The sequence below is a fragment of the Aquarana catesbeiana genome, linkage group LG06, assembly GCF_042186555.1.
Source record: "Aquarana catesbeiana isolate 2022-GZ linkage group LG06, ASM4218655v1, whole genome shotgun sequence".
Taxonomy (NCBI): domain Eukaryota; kingdom Metazoa; phylum Chordata; class Amphibia; order Anura; family Ranidae; genus Aquarana; species Aquarana catesbeiana.
In genome coordinates this window covers 78,695,106-78,722,259 of record NC_133329.1, presented here as the reverse complement: position 1 = coordinate 78,722,259, position 27,154 = coordinate 78,695,106, and the positions used below count along the sequence as shown (strand labels likewise).

Below are 27,154 nucleotides of genomic sequence, written 5' to 3'. Positions count from 1 at the left end.
TATAATAGACAATATATATCTATCATTTGTCAGGACAATCTGCACTATAATAGACAGTACAAGGACCCTCTATATTAACTAAATACTATAACTACCTGCAGGTGCTTACATTTACTATCCATTGGTTAAGATAAATAGAATTTATATCTATGCTGTGAAAAAGTATTTGCCCCCTTTCTGATTTGTTTTTTTTTTTTTTTTTTTTTGCATATCTGTCACACTTAAATGACTCAGATCATCAAATTTTACTATTACACCAAGATAACCCGAGTAAATGCAAAATGCAGTTTTTAAATGATGGTTTCATTTATTAAGGCAAAAAAGCTGTCCAAACCTGCCTGGCTTTATGCGAAAAAGTACAGCACTGTATGTTACATTATTGGTTGTTGGTAATAGCGGCATTCCTTACTGTAGATGTATTCGATCTTACATTATTGTATTGTGGATAGCAGCACTTTTTATTGTAGATTTATGTCAATATTTCATTTTACATTACTATAGGGAGCTTGGGTACTAAGAGCGACTCCCCTAGTAGCAATCCTGTACTAATAGGGTTTACTTAAAGCGGAGCCCCACCCAAAGGGGGAAGTTTCGCTTTAAGGACTCGTCTCCCCGCTCCTTTTGAAGAATTGGCACTTATAAAGCGGAGGTCCACTGAAAAAAAAATATGAAAAGCCAGCAGCTACAAAGACTGTAGCTGCTGACTTTTAATATATGGACACTTACCTGTCCACTGAGCCCGCGATATCGGCAGCCGAAGCCGATCCATCCATTGGCTCTCGGCTGCTGCCATCCTCGGTAAGGTTTTACTTCCTGGTTCCCTACTGCGCATGCGCGTCCTCTCTGGTCCCTGCTGTCTCCTGGGACCTGTGTGTCTCCCAGAAGACAGCGGGGGGAGGACAGAGTAGGCGCGGAAGTGGCGTATGCCAGGAAGTGGGAGGAAATACCTGTATTAGACAGATATCTGCTCCCCCCTCCCCCTGAAAGGTGCCAAATGTGACACCGGAGGGGGGGAGGAATCCAAAAAGTGGAAGTTCCATTTTTGGGTGGAACTCCACTTTAAGGAGCGGGTATTTGATTTTGACAGGTACTCGATCCCACTTCCGCTCAGACTGCCTAGGTGATCGGAAGCGGAAGTTCTTCTCAATCTCCCCCCACTGCATCCACCATTCACGATGTGCAGAGCTACTCGCGCATGGACAGTGGGCACCCGGCTGTGAAGCCACAAGCTGTCACAGCCGGGTGCCTTTAGTGGAAATGCTGGCTCAGAGGAAAGAAGACAGCGGGTGAGACCGACTGCGGAGAGCACAGCTCAGGCACTACTGTGCTATAAATGTTAGACTTGCCTGCTCTGTGCAGTGGAATGTTGTTTCTAAGGCCCCTTTCACACTTTTGGCACGACTTGAAGCAATGCCTGTGTAATCTTGAGGTTAAAGTTAATGACACCCCCAGATCGCAAAACGAACTGTGAAATCGGATCGCTTGGGTCTGAACACCCATGCAATCCGATTCCAGTGCAGTCCAAAAAAAAGGGTTCTGTCCCATTTTGGTGTGAATGCGATTTCAGCCATACAAACTGGCTGAATTCGCACCGCACAGACCTCGCATTTGATGTGTACAGCAATGTGTTGCAAATCCCTTGCAATGTCTGGCATCGCGTAAGTGTGAACCCAGCCGCAGGATCGGTTCACATAGGTGCGATGTGGGAATGCTGCGAATCCACTGCGGGTTCCCGCATCGCACCTGACTCGCAAGGCAGTTCACGCGGCTTTGTGCGAACCGCTGGAAGTGTCAATAGTAAGTTAATGACACCCCCAGATCGGTTCACATATTGCGAACTGACAATTCGGCCATGAATCGGTCTTCACACCCATGCAATCCGATTTTGGTGCGGACCAAAAAAAGGGTCCTGCATGGTCTGAGTGTAATGCGAATCTAGCCATACAATCTGTATGTCTGAATTCGCATCACACAGACATGGAATTCGATGCAAATCACATGCAGTCTCGCACTGGGCACTGATGTGATCAGAGCCTAAGACCCCTTTCACACTGAGGCACTTTTCAGGCGTAATATCACCTGAAAAGCACCTCTCAAGCCTCCCCAGTGTGAAAGCCTGAGTGCTTTCACACCGGGGCGGTGCATTTGCGGGACGGGAAAAAAGTCCTGCAAGCAGCATCTTTGGGGGTGGTGTATACATCGCTCCTCCACCGTCCCTGCCCAGCGCAACACGGGCGCTATTGACCCTTTCTTCGGCCGCTAGTGGGGATTAAATGCGGCCGAATAGCACCAATAAAAGTAGCGGCTCTTTACCGATAACGCCCGCACCACCCCAGTGTGAAAGGGGTCTAAGTCACGATGTACAGAGTCAATCAGAGTGCCTGTTTACCTTGTGAATGCTGTGAACCAATCACAGCCATTGGGAGTGTTTACAAACATTCAGCCCGTGGAGGAAGTTGTAACTTCCTGTGTTGTGAATAGACTGAATGTTTGTAAATACAGCAGGAAGGAGAATTGGCTGATTGTGTGTTGAATGAAAGGAGGGGGGGTGTCTTAAAGGGACACTGTTAACACCAATGATAATGGGATATTTTTTTTAAGGTGGTGGGGTTTTAAAGTGCCATTGACCACAAATAATTGTAGGAATTTTTCTTAAAGGGATTGTAAAGCTTTGTTTTAAAAAAATTAAAAAAATAAATAACAAACGTCATACTTACCTCCACTGTGCAGTTCGTCTTGCACAGAGTGGCCCCGGTCCTCCTCTTCTGGGGTCCCCTGGCGACGCTCCTGGCTCCTCCCCGCATCGAGTGTCCACGTCGGAGAAGCTCTCTCCTTGGCGGACACCCGTGCGGGCGCGCACCCAAGTCCTGCATAACTCTTATAATTCAACGTGTAGTCCGATGGGTTTCCAAACACTTTATTTCACAATATATGCTCCGTTTCCTATTAAAAATATCTGTGAAGTGCAAAACTCCAGTGGGTGTAACAAGATCTCCACCTTGCCCCCTTCTCCGTGTATCGTTACTGTGAAGGAGTGCAGGGTGTAGCAAGATGGCAGCGACGGAACGTCACTTCCATTACCAATTCTGACGGGTCGCCTGATCTGACGGAACGCCGGCAGTGTTTGCATCTGCCAGAGCTGGAAGTGACATCATGACATCGCTTCCGGCCTCCCAGGATCATAGAGATGGCCGGGGACCATCTGGTGCTTGGCCAGCTCTCTGGTAACCCACACAGCTGGCGGATCGGATCTCCGACTTTCTGATTGCACGGGAGAGCCCGGAGAGGTGCCGATGTGCAGCAGGAATGAGGGGGGGGGGACATCCCCTCCCACTACCTGTAAGAGCAATCCAGCAGCTAATCAGCAGCTAGGACGGCTTTTACACTGTAGGGAATCCCTGGCTAAAAAAGGTATCTGGATGATGCTTGTAGCTGCTGGAATCAATTCACACACAGCTGCCTCATTCATTTACAGATTCTGTGAATGGAAAAAAAATACAAGTGCCGTCTTTCACCGCTACTTTTTAGTTTGAATGGGCTGCGAGCGTGCTGAGTAGTTCATTCAGTCTTTTCCTAGCTTTGTAACCGAAAGCCCTAATGAGGATATGAGCACAAAGCTGGAGCCTTACATTGCACCCACGATCTGCTGATTGGGAGTGCAATGCTCTGCAGGCTCCAGGTAAATAAATAAACAAATGTGCATATATATATATAATATTATAGCAAAATCTTTGCTTTTTTTTTTGAAAGGTGAGCTTGAACCCTACACTAGCGCACCGCGGCTTCATCCACTAGAATGGGTCCCGTTTGGCGGGCATTATGTCCACTGAAAGCACCAGGCCTGCTAATTCTTAGCAGAACGTGTACACCTCTGGCCGCTGTGCTAATGTGAATGAGCCTAACAGACAGACATATAGGAAATGGTTATCATCATAGAAATATTTGTGTCTTGAAGCAGCCAGCGCAGTCCTAGTTTTATGGTTTTTGGGGTATTCATATACTTTCTTCTGACTTCTATTTTATTGCATTTGGTCTGATTCTTTCTTTGTGTGATATGTTGATGCGTTTTAGGTTAATAGACTCTCTAAAGTATCAGTTCTCTTATGAATACACATTCTTTAATGGTAGAAAATAAAATAAAAAATCGAATTCAGACTGATGTAAACAGACCACTTTCACCAACAGGGGTCCCTTGTGAGCTGTGAAATTGGGGGTGGCACCAAGCATCCCGAGGTTTGGAGGGGTGACCCCCGGAGGCCCCGCGATGAAAGGGAAGGAGGACAGTGGTAGCGGCGGAGGACGCCCGTCGGGTGTCAGCGGGGGTCAAGGCGGCATTGGCGGAAGCCCGGAGAAAAGCGCCAGCGCCCAGGAGATGAAGGAGCAGGGCAACCGGCTGTTTGTCGCTCGCAAGTATCAAGAAGCTGTTTCCTGTTACAGCAAAGCCATCGTAAGTATACACAACCTTCCATTTCTATAAATCTCTTAGATGGGCATCTTAACAAATGCAATATACAGGGATATGGGAAATGGTATTAACACACAAACCCACACAGGTTGACTGGTGTCTTTATTCAACCTTACCATATATATAACTACATATATAAATATATATATAGTACATTAAACCCAACAATGCACTCCGAGCAGATAGAAAATAATGCAGCTTTTTAATATAATACATCATTACTATTAGTTTTTTTTTTTTTTTTTTTAATATTACAAGCAGTTTCAGAATTAGATTTTTTTACCAGTCTTTTCTGTACAGCAGAGCTCAGACTGGGAAAGGGAGAAGCAGTGCAAGAGGTCAATCAGTTGTACTCATGTGCTAACAGGGGACTTGCTGATAGGAGGAGAGAGCAGTGTAAGACGGTCCTACTCATTAATTTGCTTTCTTTTTTTTTTACTGTCTATTCACAGGCTGCAGGAGGGACGAGACTTACAAGGGCCCAATCGGACCTGTCTGAGGTGCGATGCATTATAGCCTGTTATGTTGCTCATTAGTGAGGGATGCATCAAGGCAGCCTATTCATTTTGAATGGTCTGCCAATGCACCAGAACAGGCAGATGTACGTTTACTTTTTTTTTTTGATGCAGCACTTCACAAAGCCATGTTAATGAGTCTGCAAATTAAAGTGATTGTAAAGTCTCGATATATATATATATTTTTTTTTTTTTTTTTTTTTCTTTAACAATAACAAACATGTTATACTTTACCTCCTCTGTGCAATGGATTTGCACAGAGCAGCCCAGATCTTCCTCTTCTCGGGTCCCTCGCAGGAGCTCCTGGCCCCTCCCTCCTGTCCAGTGCCCCCACAGCAAGCAGCTTTATATGCATAAAAACCTTATGCATATAGCTCCCCCCCCCCCCCCCCAAATACCTACCTGAACCTCATCTTGATCCAGCGATGTGCACAAGAGCAGCAGCTCTCTCTGCGCTCTCCCTCCTCATTGGACAGAGAGGCAGCAGTTGGAGCCATTGGCTTCTGTCAATCACAGCCGGTGAGGAGGGAGTAGTGGGTGGGGCCGAGCCACGCTCTGTGTCAGTTGACACTCTGATCTGGCTCAGGAACAAGCACGCATGAGTGCCCCCCAGTGCAAGCAGCTGTTATGGGCACACTCGGCAAGGGGGATGGGCTCAGAGCACCGGCAGGGGACCAGAGAAGAGAGGGGATTGGTGCTGCTCTTAGCAAAACCACTGCATGGAGAAGGTAAGTAGCACATGTTCATCATCTTTAAAGAATAAAAGAATCGCATTAATATTAGCCAGAGCTCTGCAAATCATTTTTGTGGCCCATTGGCCAACTGTGCATCCACAGGCTTATTGTGCAGGTACAGCCCAGTTCTATAGAGGTTTTTATATTACAAATATAATACTATATTAAATATAATAGGGCAAATATTGCAAATTGCTTATTGCTGCTTCCATTTGTATCATTGCATTATGTGAACACAGCACTGCTCCATAGAAACAGTGCTTCTCATTCATGGCACTGATGAAGACCATCCAGTATGAAGCAGCAGTGGTGCTTTGTTCAGTTGATTTGCTGCTACCTGTCGGTGTTTATTGAGTTTTTCCTTTTTCCTATGCAGACCCGCAACCCCTCCATCGCTGTGTACTACACCAACCGCGCTCTGTGCTACCTGAAGATGCAGCAGCTGGACAAGGCCCTGGCAGACTGCAAGCATGCTCTGGAGCTGGACTGCCAATCTGTGAAGGCTCACTTCTTCCTGGGGCAGTGCCAGATGGAAATGGAGAACTATGATGAGGCCATCGCCAATCTGCAGAGGGGTAAGTCTATACCGGGCCTCTCCTTTTACAAGCTGTTACAAGACCTGACATGCAAGTATGAGTAAACAGCCGGAGAGGCGATGTTGCAAGAATAGTTCTTGGATGCCAAAGTACACGTCAGATTTTTGTGAGCATGTTAAAAGGGAAAAAAAAATGCTGACATGTTTTGTTTAGATTTATGCTTAATTTCCAATTTATCACATTTCTCCAGATTTTGAAGGTTAAATGCGCTTTCAGAGCATACAGCCCCATGTGTCTCCCCTTGCACATCTTATAAATAGCAATGCTGCCCAGTACAGCAGGAATGCCAGCTTTCAGTTTTAACCAGCACAGCTGAGTGGGAATTCAGGAGGGCTAAGCCTGGTCTGGGATCTTCTATTTATACTAAAGTTTTGCAGAGAAGCATGAGGGTGGGGGCAGTACGGAGTTTTATTCTCCAAAGCTGCACTTCTCTTTTAAATGCCCCAGATTCTTAGATAACTTGGGAACATGTCACCAAACAGTAGTGCATATTAAAGTGATTGTAAAGTCTCTTTTTTTCTCTAAAAATAACAAACATGTCACACTTACCCGCTCTGTGCAGTTGGTTTTGCACAGGGCAGCCCAGGTGCTCCTCTTCTTCTCGGGTTCCTCTTCGGCTCTCCTGGCTCTTCCCTCCTATCGAGTGCCCCCACAGCAAGCAGCTTGCTATGGGGGCACCCGAGTCAAGTCTCAGCTCCCTGTGTCCATTCAGACACGGAGCCCCTGTTTGGCCCCACCCTCTCTCTCTCCTGATTGGCTAACAAACTTTGATTGACAGCAGCCAATCTCAGCCGCACAGCCCTATAGGAGTCTGGGGTACTACTTTGCTGGCATGGCAAGAACAATGAACACTTGTGGTGCTGGATAAAGACAACGCATGGAACCGTGGACTTTGGATAGTATGCATCTGTGGGGTGGGAGGAGGGGGTCAGGGGAAGAAAGCAAAAAAGATCAATGCATGCAATGGATCAATACACTTTTCCTTAAAAGAAATAGTTGGTAAAGCTGTTAGAATTTCTTATGCGCTACTGCTGTCAAGGATTTATTTAGAATCCTGATCTGTCTTTTCTTTTTTATTTATTTTTTTATATTCCAATTTACTTAGATGCCATGTTTTAGGGCCTGTTGACATTTGTTTTACTGTAGGGAAATGCAGGGACGGGTCAGACAGAGTTGTCTTTGTTGATTCATTAGATCTCTGCAGCACTTCAGTAAAGATCATTGCTGCTCTATATAGGGAACACAACTAAGAAGTTGGCCATAAACCCCGTACACACGGGCCAAATGTCAGGCGGCATCGGCCGGTTCAATAGAAACCAGCCGACATTTGGTCCGTGTGTACTGCAGCCGGTCCGACAGAAGCCAGCCAATTGCAAGGTACATGACCAAAAAAGGTCTGCCGATCAGCTCCTGGACTGTTCTTGTGGCAGGGGGGGTTGGGTGTGTCCCCTGTCAGAACAGAATAGCACAGCAGGGAAGATTGCTGTACTAACATTGGATCGTTGGTACAGCTGCACCAACATGAGCTGTTCCCCTGTCAGAACAGAATAGCACAGCAGGGGGGACTGCTGTACTAACATTGGATCGTTGGTACAGCTGCTACAACCTGAGCTGTCAGATTTTTTTCATTCAGCCCGCTGTGTTGAACAAAAAAAAACTAGCAGTGTGTACCAGGCTATAGGCAGTTCTTCCAAAGAATCATCAGATCAGCTTTTGCTCCTTTTGTCATCATTCAGGCTGATAAGGCCACCACAACACAATGGGGGAGGTTTACTAAAACTAATGCACATAGAATTTGGTACAGCTGTTCATAGTAACCAATCAGATTCTAACTTCAGCTTGTTCAATTAAGCTTTGACAATTAGCCTAGGTTCACACTGAGGGCGGGTTTGAAATCGTGCGTGTTCAGCTGAACTCGCATGATTTCAACTCGCTGCAAAGTCGGCATCGCACCGATTCGGACGGTGCCATTGCCAGCAATAGGCTCCGATTTGGCATGGGATTTGACATGTAAAATCGCATGTCAAATCGGTCCGATGTGAATGGGGGCTTGAACCTAGAAGCTGATTACTAGAAGTTACTCTGCACAGCTGCATCAGATTCTGTGCGCTCCAGTTTTAGTAAATCCCCCCCCCAGTGTCTTAAGCCCCGTACACATGGTACGATTGTTGTTCAACCGAGCGTCTAATTTTTGTTAAAAGGTGTCAGGGTCTTGTCTTGCATACTAACCGTAAACAATTGTTGTGCCACAAACACGAACGTAGTGATGTACTACGAGGAATTTCAGCTCTTGAGCGCCACCCTTTGGACCCCTCCTGCTAATTTCATGTTTGAGAATTGATTCCGATCATGCGTGTTTGTACTTTCAACTTTTGTGTGACGGATTTGTGTACTGACCATACGAAAACCTGACGTCAAACCGTTGTCCGCCGAAAATTTACTAGGCTGTCACCCAACATTGTTGGCCGAATATTGGACAAAATTATTCAAAGGAGCGTACTAACGGTAAGATTTTAGGACAACGGTCTGTCAACAGACAATCCCCTTCCAACAATCATACCGTGTGTACGAGGCTTAAGTCTTTTGGGCTGTGTATGCTCAGCAGTCCTCAGCGGATTTAGTAATCTGTGATAAGTCCTGGGTATAGAAGAATGTTCCAGGAATTCTATGTAGCAGCAGAGCAGCGTCTCTGTCTGGCAGGCTGTTTGTATTCTGTTACCAACAACAAGCTGACGGCATCACTAGAACCACTCATTCCATGTCCTTGCTGAATCATTTATACCTGCCTGATGGCCGGATCCCGGTGGACTGCCTGCCGCTTAACTCTTTATATCTGCAGTGCAAGCGATGATTGAGGTTTAGCACATTTTCACAAAGTATTCCGCTGGACTGTGACTGGAGGAATAATGAAAACTGTGGAATAGGAGCTTTTATACTACTGCTCTAATAGTGCATTTATCTGGATGGCTGTGTGGACAGTGATGTGTAATCTGGTCCGCTTTCTGTGTATTTAATGTAAAAAAAAAAAAAAATTAAAAAAAATAACTTCAAGGCAGATATAACAGACACAGAATAATGCAGCTTTGTAATCAATAATACATCATTCAATGTCATTTTTAGAAACAAGCAGTGTAAGTACCTGGATTTGACTTGTTGTCAGTAGTACTTTATGCAGTCTAAAGTGTGCTGCAGTGCAAGGAGCATGCTGATAGGGGAGAGAGCAGAATGACAGAGAGGTGCCTCTGAAGCAGCCGATCCATACTGTATAATGGGATCGGATCCCTTAATCTTAAGGAAGTGCATATGCTCCTGTATAACTTCCTCCTCTGGACCACAGTGACCTGTGAGAGCTTTAAGAGCATTGCCAGTGTATCATATGGGGCTCTGTAGTTAAAGGGGAGCTTCACCCAAAAGGGGAAGGTCTGCTCCCCCCCCCCCCTCCACTACCACATTTGGCACCTTTTGGGGGGGGGGGGGGGGGATTTTGACAGGTACCTTCTTTCTCTTCCTGCTCTGTTTGCTGTGGCGAACTGAGACGGAAGTTCGGCCCCACTCCTTCCCCACATACTTCTAGACCGTGTTGCAGGTCCCAGAAGACTGCAGTGCTTTTCGCATGTGCAGCTGGCAACCGGCTGTGAAGCTTTACTTAGTCAAGATGGCGGCGCCAGCACCTGATAGGCGACTGAAGAATTGGCTTGGGTGAGGACACTGCTGGATGCCAGGACAGGTAAGTGCCCTAATATTAAAAGTCAGCAGCTACAGTATTTGTAGCTGCTGACTTTTGTTTTTTTTCTGAAGAAGCCTGGAGCTTCTCTTTTAATACTACCATTAGATTACTGCTACCTCAGTGGAGATGGATATATATAAATACCTTGAACTCATCTGTTTATTCACTGGCTCAGTGAATGGGAGTGCTTATATATTTGCTCTCTATCTGGAGGAACACCATAGGATCACCCAAATCATTATTGCTATAATCTTACTAATAGAGTATTAATACAAGATGATTTAGATATTACGGGCTTAGGTGACCAGTATTTGAGTGAAGTGGGCGCATGTTTTTAACGTATTTCTGTACGTGGTGCTATTTTAACTTTTATTACATAATGTAATAAAGTGTCATATATATTTTTGCATATAATACAGTGAGTTATTGAAATCCTTTTTTTTTTTTTTTTCTTCATTCTTACCACTCATTTATATATAAGACAGGGGTTGTGTCTAAATCCGGTTTTTATTTTTAGAGTCTGCTGAACTTATCATTGTGCTGCTTCTCCTTTCACTGTCCAGTTACAGGCTGATGGTTGGGAAGGAGACCTGTAAGTGAAGCTGCAGAAGAGAAAGTTTAGTTCCTCCTGTCCCTTACTAGACAGAGCTGTGCTGTGTAAATCTAAGGACTAGGCGAACAAAAAAAAGTCCTTTGTCAGGGTAAAGCAGCTCCCATGTATTTATTTCATCTGTGTATATAGCTGTGCAATTTACATACAAGTATGCACAGATACAGTATAATGTAGTAAACATGATGAGCGCTCCCTATGTCTTCAATATACAAATGAATTTTATTGGCTTACCTATCAACCTCAACAATTGTGAGTCATGGCTTGTGTTTGGGGAGAGGACAGGAGGGTGTTTCTTCATTTCTGAATTCCCAGCATGGCCCAATACCCTATTTAAAAGTGTTTTCCAGGTGTAGCTGATCATGCGCTTGTTATATGTACAGCACCTTTTAGTGGCCCTAGCGGAGAACTACAGCCCATTCACGTTTTCAAGGGTGGCAAGAGATGCTGGGTTTTGCTAGCAGCAGTGACACATAAAGGGAGGTCACACTCATTATTTCCATGTTCTGTCTCTAAACTGGAGACAAACCCCATTGTAATCTGAAAAGGCAGCTTTACAGGGAGAATGGAGAGAAGGTAACCTGTGGAGGAGACATTACAGCCTGGCGCTGAGACAGAAGAAGAGGCAGCCTTTGTGCAGGAAATTATATTTCTGGGAGGGCTTTCTGTATACAGAACTCCTCCAGGTGGCCATATTACATTTTACATAAAATTCTAGCGGCTGCAGATTGAAAAGAGGTCATTTTTATTAAAACGGTGTTCCACCCAAAAATGGGACTTTCCGCTTTAAGGGAAGGTGACCCCCTGACATGCCACATTTGGCATGTCATTTTTTTGGGGTGGGGGGGGGAGCGGATACCCTCTTTTTAGAGGGATCCAGCTCCCACTTCTTCCCGGGGCACTGGAGGCAAGTTCACCTCTCCCCCCTCCCTCTCGGCAATCATCTGGGACACGTCACAGGTGCCAGATGATTGCCTGGCACAGTGCACGGCACGCGCAATGCACATTGCGTGCCTGGCTGTGAAGCCACAGCCGGGCGCCCACAGTGACAATGCTGGCGCCGCAGAGAGGAGGGGGAGAGGAGCGGGGCTTCGTTCGCCCGCATCGCTGGACCACGGGACAGGTGATTAATAAAAGTCAGCAGCTACACTTTTTGTAGCTGCCGACTTTTATATGGGTGGAGCTCCGCTTTAACATTCAATTACAATATGACTCGTGTTGCAGTTGTAATAAACTGTGTATTATTTATTTTTTTTATTTGCTATTTTTTTTCCCCCCACGAATGTGACATTACCCTTTAAGGCAGCCTCTGTAGGGCCATTACAGCCTGACAATGAGACAGAAGAGCAGGCTGCCTGTGTGAGGGCCTTGCAATTAGAATAGAGATTAGGCAGCTTCTGATGGGGTGTTCCTGCAGCCTGACCCGGAGACAGAAGATGGGGCAGCCTCTCTGGGGCAAACAAATGGCCCCTGCCCCCACCTATAACTGGCCTTCACAGCAAGGAGCTCATGGAAGGGCAAACACATAAAAGACAAAAACAGAACATTCCATAGCTCAGCTTCACCAACCAGTCTGCTGACCAACCAAATTAACCTGTCCAACAGTCTGCGTTTAAAGACAGGGGTTTAGTTAGCACGCATTTGCGAATGCATGCATAAGCTGCAAGGCCTCTTCATGGCACCCTATGTTGCTTGCAGTTCTAAATGCTACTGAATTTATGAGCGTCTCCACAGTGGGAGCATATGCATTCAATGGATAGATGAGGGGCAGGTGGGCCTGGAGGCAGCCCAATCCCCCTTAAAGGAACAGGAGCACACTGGACACCCAGCACGTAGCACAGTGGCAGCAAAGGTGCCCAGTGTGTCCCCGGACCATATTTACACCAGTAACAAACAAATGGCCCCTGCCCCCACCTATAACTGGCCTTCACAGCAAGGAGCACATGGAAGGGCAAAGGCATAAAAGACTCCCTGGGGGCCTTACAGCACAGTTCAGAAATCAGCATGAGATTGCTACAGATTCCTTTAGTTGTCCTGGTTGTCTTTACAGTTGGGCAATAAATATTCAGTGAAAATCTCCTTTTACCTTTCAGCTTATAACCTTGCCAAGGAGCAAAGGCTGAACTTTGGGGATGACATCCCGAGTGCTCTAAGGATTGCCAAGAAGAAGCGCTGGAACAACATAGAGGAGCGAAGGATCAACCAGGAGAACGAGCTGCATGCCTATCTCACCAAACTCATCCTGGCTGAGAAGGAAAGGTGAGCGTCAGGCTTCTTCCAGGAATAAAGTCTTCAGATTCCCCCCCCGGTGCATGCTTTACCACCACTTCCCTGCTGCAGCATTTCTGTCTGTCTAATCTGCAGTGTTGACTTGTGTTGGAGCTTAGACAGAAGGGTGGCAGCATGGTAACATTCATGTGACAGTGTTGGGACATTGTGATTGGCTGCTTAGCTTTGAGCACTGCCACATAATTGAGGTCACATGCTTCCCCTCATACCTGAAAGCTTGCTCCATTAGCAAGGGCAGTGTGGGGAGGCAATGAGGAGTTGTGGCGAGGTAAGTGTACATGCCTGAGGAAGGGGGGGGGGGGGGTGTTAGGCTGTGTGTGCCTTTGTGTCATTCCACTCTGTCCTCCCATAATCCTAATCTGCTGCAAGAGAACACCAAAGTTCTGTAAAAGCTTCATTTTAGTCAAAGTTTACGCAGCCTATGCAGGCTTCCCCCTTCATCTGTGTAATGATGCTTGGACCTGGTGATTGGCTGCTCAGGCATAGAGCATTGCATTGTGGGGAGGCAGGAAAAGTTTCTACACTTGGAAGTTACTGCTATTTTGCTGGGCTACAGAGGTGGTTTATGGGGACTGGGGAGTGAGTGGAAGGTTAAAGCTTCTGCCTCCTGTAAAGCATAACTGTTACTGTGCTCATTAAAGTGGTTCTAAAGGCACAAGGTTTTTTACCGTCATGCATTAAGGTAAAAAACCATCTGTGTGCAGCATCCCCCCCTGCGATGCCCATGACAGTGATACAAAAAAAGACGCCACTTGCTCCCATCTATAGCTGGCTATCACAGCAAGAAGCATTGGAAGGCTGACAACAGGTACAAACAAGGCCAAGGATAAATCTAAGGGAAAAACCAAACATAACTTACCACCAGCCCGCATACAACCCATGAGAGCCTTGCCTCTGGGGACTCCAATCCTGATTGGCTGTTAGCAATTACTGCTGCCAATCACAGCCAGTGAGCTAATTCGGAGACAGAGGGGGCGGGGCTGAGCCATGGCTTTGTGTGTGAGCAAGCTGTATAGTGTGGGGGCACCCGACAGGAGGGAAGAGCCATGAGCGCCAGTGTGGGACCCAATAAGAGGAGGATCTGGGCAGCTCTGTGCAAAATCGCTACACAGAGCAGGTAAGTATAACATGTTTGTTATTTAAAAAAAAAAAACAAGACTTTAATATCGCTTTAAGGGAAAAGTACATGTTTGCTTTAGAGCCGGGGGTCTCCAATCTTGCTCGTCTTTATCCAGCCCTTGGGGTACTTTTCCTGCCACTGATACAAGACACTATTCCTTCCACTGACACCAACAATGCAGCAATATTCCTCCCACTGACACCAATGATGGGGATCTATTCCTCCCACTGACACCAATGATGGGATAAGATTCATTCTTTACTCCCACTGATGCTGGGACAATTTCTACTCCCACTGTCCACAGTGCTGCCCCCCTAAAGTCTGAAGGACCGTAAACTGGCCCTTTGTTTTGAAAGTTTGGAGACCCCTGCTTTAGAGGACAACTGTACCTTTGGTGCGGCCCCATTCTTTTCTATAGGGAGTGAAACTCCTAGTGACTTTCAGTGATCCAGAGCAATACACCTCTCCCCATAGGAATGAATGGGTTTATGGTGTATATGTATAGGATTAAGGGGACCCATCTTCGCAGGACCACGGAGTGAAAGCGGTATTAAACTCAAACATTTTATCATATTGCAGCTTATAAAATTCTTAGATGTGATGACTGCATTAGTTTTCTGTTTTAGGTTTTTCCCTTATTTGTGTGATCTGGCCAGTAAGTCTATTGTTTTTTAAAAAAAAAAAAAAACAAGCTCTCTTGCAGATTTAGCAGTTAGAGTGATGAGAAAAACCATTCCAAAAGGGGGAAAAAAAACTGTTGCCGTAAGAGCTTATAAAGTGAGAGCTGTGCTTTTGGCATTAATTTGCTTAGTGTTTCAAAAGCCGGGTACACACGGGCCAATTGTCAGGAGACATTTGCCGGTTCAAAAAAAAAAAAAAATGCTCTGCATTCGGCCTGTGTTTGTCCATCTGGTCGGCTTCTGTCAGGCAGTGGCAGAGAGTTCTGATCGGAGTGTTCTGGCGGGGGGCGCCCCCCTGTCAGAGCACAACAGCTCAGCGGAGGAGATCGCTGTTCTAATCTTGCGTGTATAGCGACTCTGAAAAAAAACGAATAGTGTGTACAGTGGGGGAAATAAGTATTTGCTCCCCTGCAGATTTTGTACGTTTGCACACTTACAAAGAAATGAAGGGTCTATAAGTTTTTATCATAGGTGTATTTAAAATGATAGAGACAGAATGACAACCAAAAATCCAGGAAAAAAAAAAAAAAAAAAAAAACGCATAAAACAAATGCTATAGATTAACCCTTTCATGCCTAAGGCCATTTCTGACATTTGGTGTATTTACAAGTTAAAATCCGTATTTTTTGCTAGAAAATTACTTAGAACCCCCAAACATATATATATATATATATATATATATATATATATATATATATATATATATATTTCTTTAGCAGAGAATAAAATGGCGATTGTTGCAATATTTTATGTCACACAGTATTTGTGCAGCTGTGTTTTAAACACAACTTTTTGGGAAAAGGGACAATGTCATGAATTTTAAAAAAACGAAACAGTAAAGTTAGCCCAATTTTTTTTTGTATAATGTGAAAGATGATGTTACCAGGTTAGAGTTACAGAGGAGGTCTAGTGCTAGAATTATTGCTCTCGCTCTGACAATCGCAGCGATAGCTCACATGTGTGATTTGACCGCCGTTTATATATGCGGGCGCGACTTCCGTATGTGTTTTTTTGCTGCGCAAGCTCGCGGGGACAGGGGCGCTTTAAAACATTTTTTTTTTTTTTTTATATTATTAAATTGTGTTTTAAAAAAAAAAAATGTTCACTTTTATTGCTGTCACAAGGAATGTAAACATCCCTTGTGACAGTAATAGGTGGTGACAAAAAATGGCAAAAAATGGCGATTCTGAATACTGTATATTTTTTTTTAATCCGGTGCCAATGGCAGCCGAGTAAACCGGAAGTGACGTTGTGATGTTTACATTTACATTCAGAAGCTGCCTGTGGCTAGACGCCGGAAGTGGCGGATCGGTTCTCCCGGTGGGACAGGAGGCCCGGTCAGAGCGGCGGGGGACTTTTAGCCAAATTGGTTGTTATCCCTGGAAAAAAAAAATCCCTCTAAAAAACGGTACCGGGATGATGCCTGCAGCTGCGGGCATCATCCCGGTATAACCCCCCAAAGCCGAGGCCACATATCTGCGTACGCTCGGCGGGAAGGGGTTAAGTTGCAGTTCAGTGAGTGAAAAAAGTATTTGATCCCCAAGCAAAACATAACTTATTACTTGGTGGAGAAACCCTTGTTGGCAAGCACAGAGGTAAGACATTTCTTGTAGTTGGTGACCAGGTTTGCACACATCTCAGGAGGGATTTTGGTCCACACTTCTTTACAGATCTTCTCTAAATCCATAAGGTTTCTTAGCTGCCTCTTGGCAACTCAAAGTTTCAGCTCCTTCCTTAACTTTTCTATGGGATTAAGGTCTGGAGACTGACTAGGCCACTCCATCTTAATGTGCTTCTTCTTGAGCCACTCCTTTGTTGCCTTGACTTTATGTTTTGGGTCATTGTTATGCTGGGAGACCCCTCCATGACCCATCTTTGGTGTTCTGGCTGAGGGAAGAAGGTTCTCATCCAAGATTTTACAATACATGGCCTCGTCCATTGGCCCCTCAATGCGGCAAAATCAGCCTGTACCTTTTAGCAGAGAAACAGCCCCAAAGCATGTTTTCACCTCCCGTGCTTGACTGTAGGGATGGTGTTCTTAGGGTCAATGTCATAATTTTTCTTCCTCCAAACACGGCAACTCTCCCTCCTCAAGAAGGCACATGAATGGTCATGCTAATGAACAGTTTAATGATTAAGCCAAGGATTGGGAGAAAGTGCTTTGGTCAGATGATACCAAAATTGAGGTCTTTTGCATTAACTCGACTTACTGTGTTTGGAGGAAGAAAAATGCTGACTATGACCCTAAGAACACCATCCCTACAGTCAAGCACTCAGGTGGAAACATTATGCTTTGTAACTGTTTCTCTGCTAAAGGTACAGGCTGACTTTGCCGCATTGAGGGACCAATGGATGGGGCCATGTATTGTAAAATCTTGGATGAGAACCTTCTTCCCTCAGCCAGAACACTGAAAATGGGTCATGGAGGGGTCTTCTAGCATGACAATGACCCAAGGCAACAAAAGAGAGGCTCAGGAAGAAGCACATTATGGCCTAGCCAGTCTCCAGACCTTAACCCTATAGAAAATTTATGGAGGGAGCTGAAACTTCAAGTTGCCAAGCAACAGCTAAGAAACCTTAAGAATTTAGAGAAGATCTGTAAAAAAAGAGTGGACCAAAATCCCTCCTTGAGATGTGTGCAAACCTGGTCACCAACTACAAGAAACGTCTTACTTCTTTGCTTGCCAACAAGGGTTTATCCACCAAGTACCAAGTCATGTTTTGCTTGGGGATCAAATGCTTTTTTCACTCACTGAACTGCAACTTCATTTAAAGCATTTGTATCCTGTGTTTTTTTTCTGGATTTTTGGTTGATATTCTGTCTCTATCATTTAAAAATACACCTATGATAAAAATTATAGACCCTTCATTTCTTTGCAAGTGGGCAAACTTACAAAATTTGCAGAGGATCAATTTCCCCCCACTGTACCTGGATAAAGTCTGCTAGCTCATCTAACGCTTCCCTCACCCCAGACAGATAATGCTGCTGTACAGAGGTGCTCCTTCATCCAGAGTGGGGGAGCTCTAATACAAGAGGTGTGTTACTGGCCAGATCACCAGGTGAAAACAGAGGGGAAAAAAGCCTAAAATAAACAAATGCAGCCACCACATCTAGGGGTTGGTAAGCTGCAATATGTTACATTTTTGGTTTTAGGTTTATTACCACCCGTAGGTCGCTGGAACATGATTAGAGATAAGTATGTGATCAGTTGGGCTGCACTTAGGGGGTGGGGCTGTGATTTAAAGTTGTTATTTAAACAGTTGAGTGAAATTAGATTAGTTTAGCCTGTAGAGTGTCTGTAAATTATGTAATTTTATTTATAGGGAACTTGAAGAAACAAAACGGAAACATGAGGAGGAGAACGTGGAGGAGAACAGGAGCCGGGTTCAGCTGTCTTGTGTGGCCAACAAACATGTGAGTACAATAATGAAAATCAATATAGACTTTTGTGTATGAATATCACTGCACATATCGCCGCCTAACTACACAAATCACGGAGATATGAATTCATTGCATTACAAGTGAACCGAATTCCCCAATATGTAGTAAAAACTCCACAAATACTCAGTAGAACTGATATGTATCAGAGATACTGAACGGTGCATATGGTGCAGTCCAAGTCCTCAATTATGCTGATCAGTATCAAGACCTAGTAAAAAAAATAACAGTAATTATAGCGCCGTCCAAACTTTCAAAATAAGTTGATCAATATCAAAAAACCATTATCGAAAAAGTCCATATATCCCAGTCTGGTGAAAAAAAAAAAACCTGCAACCATGCCATAGAAATCAAAATTGCTCTCAGCACAGTGACGGAGTGAGTTGTCACCAACAGCTCCCAATCACTGTTTACAATTTAGAGCCTCTCGATCATGTGACAACCTCATCAGCTAATCACAGAAGTCACAATATCAGGAATGCTATCTTTCAGAACACCTTAAAGGGTTAGCGCCAAGGGCTTGAAGAAACTCTGGCCACCAAAGAATCTTCACACCTAAAACACTTCATGTATGTCAGACACATTGGGGTTGGCAAATAGACTGTGCATTTTGCAAAGTGGAGTTGCTCCAGAGCTTAGTAGATGAGGTGAAGCTTCACTTTGCAAAGAATACCCAATCACATGTAAGACAAAAAAATACAGCATTTTTGCTTGCACATGATTGGATGATGGAAGTCAACAGAGGGTCACCTCATTTACTAAGCTCTGGAGCAACTGCACTTTGTAGAGTGCACAGTCCATTTGCCTTTAGTAAATCAACCCCATGGTCCCCACTCTGCTCTGTGGTTCTACCCGCTGGTTAAGTCACTACTAGTAATGAGAGGCCTGTGGATGGAACCACATCGTACGTCCTTATTTGACCCACCCGGAAATGTAAACTGCTGAAGATATAAACATTCTTTTATGCCGTGTATTCAGTTTTCAATTTATTATTTTTTTTAGATATTGACAGTCACCTTAGCTGAACTCTAGAGAAGGTATAAAAACTGAAAAACCAACTTAGAAAAAATAAATGTTTGGAAGCATATCCTTACAATGATTTCTCATGGTTTGCCTGAGGATTGCATGCATGTCATGTAATAAATGTTCTGTGAATTAGGTGGAGTTCTATTTTTAAGCTCTTCTGGAGCAGAAACTGGTGAGACTGGTTTGATCTACCTTGTAATAAGTCAGTACCATATAAGAAAAAAAAAAAACTTCTGCTTTTTTTTTTTATTGTGCAGGATAAGTATTTGGCAGAGATGGATGAGCTATTTTCTCAAGTAGATGAAAAACGCAAGGTGAGTAATCGTATATTAATACAGAGAATGGTTCATTTCATTTTATTTAAATGGCTACCATTTAAAGGATAAGTTCATCTTTGAAATTAATAAATAATTGCACAATTTTGCGGTATATTTGTAACATGTTATACCCTAAATATGGGTTTCACATGTTGCAAAGGGTGAACGTATCCTTCAAATAACTGAGTTGGCAGGTGAGCCTCCGCCTTTTCTCTTTTAGTGACTATCTGTATGTCAAACAATACAGCCATCAACCGCACACTGAACAACCGCTGATTAGTCACAGGATAAGCCACATAATTTTTAAGTCACTCAGACATACCCCTTAAACTTGCACCAAGAATCACAAACATTAATACATGTGCTGCTAAGCAGGAAGCAGAGATTTAATTTTTAATTAGTAAATATGGATGCTTCTATATAGAAATGACAAAATATAAAAAGAAGCAATGCTTTCTTAAAATGGGATAGCACATTTGGGTGGACTGATCCCTTCTATCTTGTACATAAAATCCTACTTGACAGTAGATCTAAAACAGATAAGCAGAAAGTCTTTGAGAAGGTTTGGAGCACTCAGAAACGCTATCTGTAGTCATAAAACTGAACAAAATGATGCAGAGCCCTTTGAGTGAAATTGAGGGGCAGCACCAGGCTGGAACTTTTATCCTTAATCTTTTCTCTACAGAATCTTCTCGTACAGAAAACGTTGAAAGTTTATGTAAACCCCATCCCACAAAACTAATCCTTTACCGGTGAAGATTAGTACAGCTTCCACTTTACTTCCAGGCTGCTCGGATGTAAGTGCTGCAGGTCTCGGGGCCCCAGCACTACGGTTGTGTCTCCACCCCCTCTTCTCCGCCATTCACAATACAGACAGAACCAGGCTTTGCTTTGTGAATGGCCAGGTAAAGAGGGAGGCGATGACATGACGGTAACGCTGGGGTATAGGAGACCTGCATAGCACTGAAAGAAGGAGGTTCAGTCTGGAAAAAATAAATAAAAGTCAGCAGCTACAAATCCTATAGCTGCTGACTTTTAATAAACGGACACTTACCTGTCCAAGGATCCCACTCCTCCGATCCCCTCTGTACTTACTTCCCACAATTCTGAGTTGTCAAGGCTCCTGCGGTAAAGGAATTCCCGCTGCTTTCTCTCCTATCCGTCCAGAGCTGCATGGAACACAATGTCTCCATGGGAGGAATTCCCCCATCACCACTGACTGTGTTGATGAGGGAATTGAGCGATTTTTTTTTTTTTTTTTTTTCTTTCTTTCATGCAACCACAGGAAAATCGCATAATCTATGGCATGTCTTATTGTGGTCGGAGTTGGGTTTAGGCTCATTTTTTGTTAATCTGTTCAAAGTTTCTTACCTGGAGATCCATCTAGTAATGGCACTTCCACTTGTAGGCTGACTAGGCTAAGTCACTGACTTACAATTAGCAGCATGCCTGCCATGAACACTCTGTTTTGGCTAGCTGTCAGTTCTGCGCATGCCTCCTGTAAACCTGAGAGGCAGGCCAACAGCCAAACGAAGGAGTGAAAGTATTGCCAAAGAAGTACACAAAGGTGCCCTATATGCAAGAACATGGAGCTGTAATGCATAGGGGAAAAAAAATGAGTGAAGTCAAGACCCCTCTCTTCAGCAAAGAGAAGTATATTTTTTTATGGATTCTCTTTTTTTTTTTTCTGTTTAAACCACTTGCCGACCAGCTCACGCACATTTATGTCAGCGAAGCGGTTCGTTACCGTAAAACGACGAACCGGTACGTTGGTCCCTTTTAAGAGCCATAGCAGGCGCCCGCTGCATGGCGGGGGACCCGATGCGGGCACGAGAGCCAGAACGGGGATTTGTGTGTGTGTGTGTGTGTGTACACACAAATCCCTCTTCTGACAGGGTAGAAGAGACACATCTGCTGTTTGTAGTGATTACGAACGGCGATATGTCCTCCCCCCCCCAGTCAGTCCCATCCCCCCACAGTAAGAAACACTTACGAGGGAACACATTTAACCCCTTGATCGCCCCCTAGTGTTAACCCCTTCCCTGCCAGTGACATTTATACAGTAATCAATGCATTTTCTATAGCTCTGATCGCTGTATAAATGTCAGTGGTCCCAAAATAGTGTAAAGTGTCCGATCTGTCCGCTGCAATGTCGAAGTCCCAATAAACATCACAGATTGCCACCATTACTAGTAAAAAAAAAAATAAATTGGAAAAATGCCATAAATCTTTCCCATAGTTTCTAGACGCTATAACTTTTGTGCAAACCAAAGCCTAAACTGATGAAGAAATTTTTTCAAAATTGTCGCTCTTTTTTTTTTTTGTTTATAGCGCAAAAAATAAAAACCACAGAGGTGATCAAATACCACCAAAAGAAAGCTCTATTCGTGGGAAAAAAAGGACATAAATTTTGTTTGGGTACAACGTCACACGACTGCGCAATTGTCAGTTAAAGCGACGCAGTGTCATATTGCAAAAAATGGCCTGGTCATTAAGGGGGCAAATCTTCTGGTCTGTAAGTGGTTAAAGGACTTCTTGCATGCTTCATGCTGACCAGTGCTTAAAGTGGTTCTAAAGGTTGAAGTTTTTTTTACCTTCTGCATTCTAAGCATTAAGGTAAAAAACCTTCTGCATGCAGCTCCCCCCCCCAGTCCCCCCTAAATACATACCTGATCTCGATCCAGCAATGTGCACGAGAGCAGCAGCTCTCTCTCCTTATTGGACAGAGGCAGCAGCGGGAGAGAGCGGGGGGGGGCGTGGTCTAGCCACGTCATATGTGTCAAAGGACACACACAGCCAGCTCAGGAGCGAGCATGCACAGGTGACCCCAGATCAAAGTGGCTTGTTCTAGGGGCACTTGGTGGGGTGGGCGTAAAGCCGAGAGCACCAGTGGGGAGACCCCAGAAGATGAGGATCAGGACTGCTCTGTTCAAAACCATTGCACAGAGCAGGTAAGTATGACATGTTTGTTATTAAAAAAAATTGCATTTAGAATCACTTTTAATCATAGACTAGGTGTAACATGTAAGAGTTCTTTCTTCTTGTTGTACCTGCTTTATGCATAACCATTAATAAAGACATTCCATGTATAGCTAGAGTGTGGTCATCTGTTGTATTGTGCATACATTCTCAGCAACGAGCTGGTCATGCACCCGCCATAAGTGTGGACAAGGGTGAACTGACCTGAAGCTGTAGTTTGTACTTTCTTGAAATCCAAAGTGCTTTCACACCAGACATTTGTTCTATTTTGTAAATTTTCTTTATTTAAAGCAAAGACATTGAAACAGAAAAGCCACACAGGGTGCTGGTTATAGATGGATTAGCATGACATGTAGTCCTTTTGTATGAAGACTGACATGTGAATGTGACTGTGTATATTTAGTCAGGGATTGTGCGGCTGTGTCATTAACTAAATATCTTGTACTTGTGTCCTTGCACAGAAGCGGGACATCCCGGATTACCTGTGTGGGAAGATCAGCTTTGAGCTGATGAGAGAGCCTTGTATAACACCCAGTGGAATCACCTACGACAGAAAAGACATAGAGGAGCACTTGCAGGTAATATCCTTTTGCAAATATTGGATTACATTACCAGGAAATGAATAGTAAAAACTGCAGTAAAATGTTTCCATAGCATCCGGTTACAAAACAGAACACGGTCTAATTAAAAATACTGTTTTAAAATGAGGAGCTGCCAATTAAATAGTTTTCTCTGGCTGCTTGCTCTCCATGTATATTACCCAAAACACCTTGAATAGCCCCAATTCTTCCATCTGTATGTATAATTTTTCACTCTTTGTTATATTGCAGCCATTTGCTAAAATCATTGAAGTTCATTTTTTTCCTCATTAATGTACACACAGCACCCCATATTGTTAGAAAAACACAGAATTGTTGACATTTTTGCAGATTTATTAAAAAAGAAAAACTGAAATATCACATGGTCCTAAGTATTCAGACCCTTTGCTCGGTATTTAGTAGAAGCACCCTTTTGATCTAATGCAGCCATGAGTCTTTTTGGGAAAGATGCAACAAGTTTTTCACACCTGGATTTGGGGATCCTCTGCCATTCCTCCTTGCAGATCCTCTCCAGTTCTGTCAGGTTGGATGGTAAACGTTGGTGGACAGCCATTTTTAGGTCTCTCCAGAGATGCTCAATTGGGTTTAAGTCAGGGCTCTGGCTGGGACATTCAAGAACAGTCACAGAGTTGTTGTGAAGCCACTCCTTCCTTATTTTAGCTGTGTGCTTAGGGTCATTGTCTTGTTGGAAGGTAAACCTTCGGCCCAGTCTGAGGTCCTGAGCACTCTGGAGAAGGTTTTCGTCCAGGATATCCCTGTACTTGGCCTCATTCAGCTTTCCCTCGATTGCAACCAGTCGTCCTGTCCCTGCAGCTGAAAAACACCCCCACAGCATGATGCTGCCACCACCATGCTTCACTGTTGGGACTGTATTGGACAGGTGATGAGCAGTGCCTGGTTTTCTCCACACATACCACTTAGAATTAAGGCCAAAAAGTTCTATCTTGGTCTCATCAGACCAGAGAATCTTATTTCTCACCATCTTTGAGTCCTTAAGGTGTTTTTTTTTTTTTTAGCAAACTCCATGCAGGCTTTCATGTGTCTTGCACTGAGGAGAGGCTTCTGTCAGGCCACTCTGCCATAAAGCCCCGACTGGTGCAGGGCTGCAGTGATGGTTGACTTTCTACAACTTTCTCCCATCTCCATCTCTGGAGCTCAGCCACAGTGATCTTTGGGTTCTTCTTTACCTCTCTCACCAAGGCTCTTCTCCCCCAATAGCTGTTTGGCCAGACGGCCAGCTCTAGGAAGGGTTCTGGTCATCCCAAACGTCTTCCATTTAAGGATTATGGAGGCCACTGTGCTCTTAGGAACCTTAAGTGCAGCAGAAATGTTTTTGTAACCTTGGCCAGATCTGTGCCTTGCCACAATTCTGTCTCTGAGTTCTTCAGGCAGTTCCTTTGACCTCATGATTCTCATTTGCTCTGACATGCACTGTGAGCTGTAAGGTCTTATATAGACAGGTGTGTGGCTTTCCTAATCAAGTCCAATCAGTATAATCAAACACAGCTGGACTCAAATCAATGGTGTAGAACCATCTCAAGGATAATCAGAAGAAATGGACGGCACCTGAGTTAAATATATGAGTGTCACAGCAAAGGGTCTGAATACTTAGGACCATGTGATATTTCAGTTTTTCTTTTTTAATAAATCTGCAAAAATGTCAACAATTCTGTGTTTTTCTGTCAATATGGGGTGCTGTGTGTACAATAATGAGGAAAAAAAAGAACTTAAATGATTTTAGCAAATGGCTGCAATATATCAAAGGGTGAAAAATTTAAGGGGGTCTGAATACTTTCCGTCCTCAATGTATATATGTGGTAAGTGTGCAGCGCTTTAGAATCCTGAAAGGATAATCCAGGAACAAACGTTCAATAGTAGTTCAATCTGCGATAGACAGGGAATAGGGAGACCCGTCATCAGCATCCGACAATACAGCCGCTTACCCCATGTGGTGGACCCTCATCACAAAGGTCACATCAGCTTAAGTAAAGTAAACTCAGGTAAGAAGGAAGCCCATCAATCTTCATACACTTAGTAGCAGCAGACCGGATAGTGGATGCAGCAAACCTGGATGTTACTCTCCTTGTTCAAAAATTACCCTCCAGCGGTAATCGTCAAATATATGTCATCCCATGCAGACAAAAAGGAGATAAACCTCATTGTGCAGTACATCATAACAGAATTTATGCAGATAAAAACTATTGAAATTGTACACACATTGCTGACAAACAAAAGCAAGCTCTGTTTGTATGTATACAGCCTCTCCCCACCAGAAAGATGGCCGCTGTGTCCCAGAATGCCGTAGCGTCACATTGCAGACTCCTCCCTACGTTGTTTCGTGAGAGAATCACGTCGTCGTGGGGGGGGATGGCTAAACGGACGCTCGAGTGGTTTATATATGTTGGACACAGTAATTGATATGCGGAATTAATGCCATATTACTATAGAGATATGTCGCAAAATTGATTTCTACACATCCAGTTCAACTGGAGAATGTTTTACTATAAAGCCCTTTATAACATGCACTACTAGGCATGTAGTGTATGTTATTAGGTGCCCGTGTGGGTTAGAAGACATTGGCCGAACTATACGACAACTCCAAGAACGGTTGAAAGAACACGTCACTAACATTAAAAATGGTTACCCATAACACAGTGTGTCCCACCATTACCCTACCCATCACAATAGAAGCCTAAAGGGTACAGTTTTTTTTTTGAGCATTGATACATTTATGGGAAACTGGAGAGGTAGCCATATGACCAGAGGGGTTTCCAAATTGGAGACCCAATGGATCTATAAGGCCAGAACAATCCTCACGGTATGAACGTGGAATGGGATGTTAATGCATTCATCAGTAATTCATGATGAATGGTTTATTTGGTTGATGCTGAAATATCCCATTCCCTTTAGGTAGTTTGTCGTTAAATAATTTCTTTTATTTTTCCCCTTCTTATATTTTTTTTAAGTATTATTTTAATTTTGTATGCGAAAATATAATTTTATACATTGCATTCATGAGTTTTGTATGTTTATATGGTTGAATGTCATTTTTCCTCAATCCACAAGATGGCGCTGTGTCCGCATATAATATTTTTTTTTTATAAAGATCTTTTACAATCTGTATATATTATATACTAGCATTTTATTATGCCATAGTGTGTTTACGGTACTTTTGGAACATTCCTTTTTGAATAAAGGAGGTGTTCTATTGTTAGAGCATTGTAGACTTGGCTGCTCATATATCTGTGAGCAGTGTTGTCACATCCTGTATTTGGAGCACATCCCTTTTCCGCATATCAAATACTGCTTCCAGCATATATAAACTACTCGAGCGTCCGTCTAGCCATGCCCCACGACGACGTGATTCTCTCACGAAACAACGTAGGGAGGAGTCGGCAATGTGACGCTACGGCATGCTGGGACACGGCGGCCATCTTTCTGGTGGGGAGAGGCTGTATACATACAAACAGAGCTTGCTTTTGTTTGTCAGCAATGTGAGTGCAATTTCAATAGTTTTTATCTGAATAAATACTGTTATGACGTACTGCGCAATGAGGTTTATCTCCTTTTTTTTCTGCATGGGATGACATATATTTGATTACCACTGGAGGGTAATTTTTTTAACAAGGAGAGTCGCATCCAGGTTTGCTGCATCCACTATCAGGTCTGCTCTCACTAAGTGTATGAAGATTGATGGGCTTCCTTCTTACCTAAGTTTACTTTACATAAGCTGATTCGACCTTTGTGATGAGGGTCCACCACATGAGGTAAGCGGCTGTATTGTCGGGTGCTGATGACGGGTCTCCCTATTCCCTGTCTATCGCAGATTGAACTACTATTGAACTTTTGTTCCTGGATTGTCCTTTTGGGATTTTAAGCGCTGCACACTTACCATATATATCTTGTTATTGACTTCCTTCATTATTAATATTGTGCTGGCTGTTGATATCTTATTGAACCAACTGATTCTAAAGATCAATAGCGCAACGAATACTTGTTATTTTTCATCTGTATGTATACTTAAAACGGAACTTCACCCAAAAAGGGGTAGAAACCTG

At 43.9% G+C, this 27,154-nt stretch overlaps 1 protein-coding gene across 2 annotated transcripts in view; it reads left to right on the top strand.

The window, feature by feature from the left end:
* Window positions 1-27,154, top strand: part of STUB1 (STIP1 homology and U-box containing protein 1) — a 36,395-nt gene that overhangs the window by 5,264 nt on the left and 3,977 nt on the right. Inside the window, exons 2-8 of one of the 2 annotated variants that reach the window (XM_073636283.1) lie at window positions 4,186-4,447; window positions 4,918-4,965; window positions 6,091-6,289; window positions 12,741-12,906; window positions 18,061-18,151; window positions 19,459-19,515; window positions 22,959-23,075. In XM_073636283.1, coding sequence (XP_073492384.1) covers window positions 4,265-4,447; window positions 4,918-4,965; window positions 6,091-6,289; window positions 12,741-12,906; window positions 18,061-18,151; window positions 19,459-19,515; window positions 22,959-23,075 — 861 coding nt within the window. In that variant the 5' untranslated portion in view covers window positions 4,186-4,264. The remainder of the gene's footprint in view (window positions 1-4,185; window positions 4,448-4,917; window positions 4,966-6,090; window positions 6,290-12,740; window positions 12,907-18,060; window positions 18,152-19,458; window positions 19,516-22,958; window positions 23,076-27,154) is intronic. The other variant, XM_073636284.1, reaches the window with a different exon arrangement.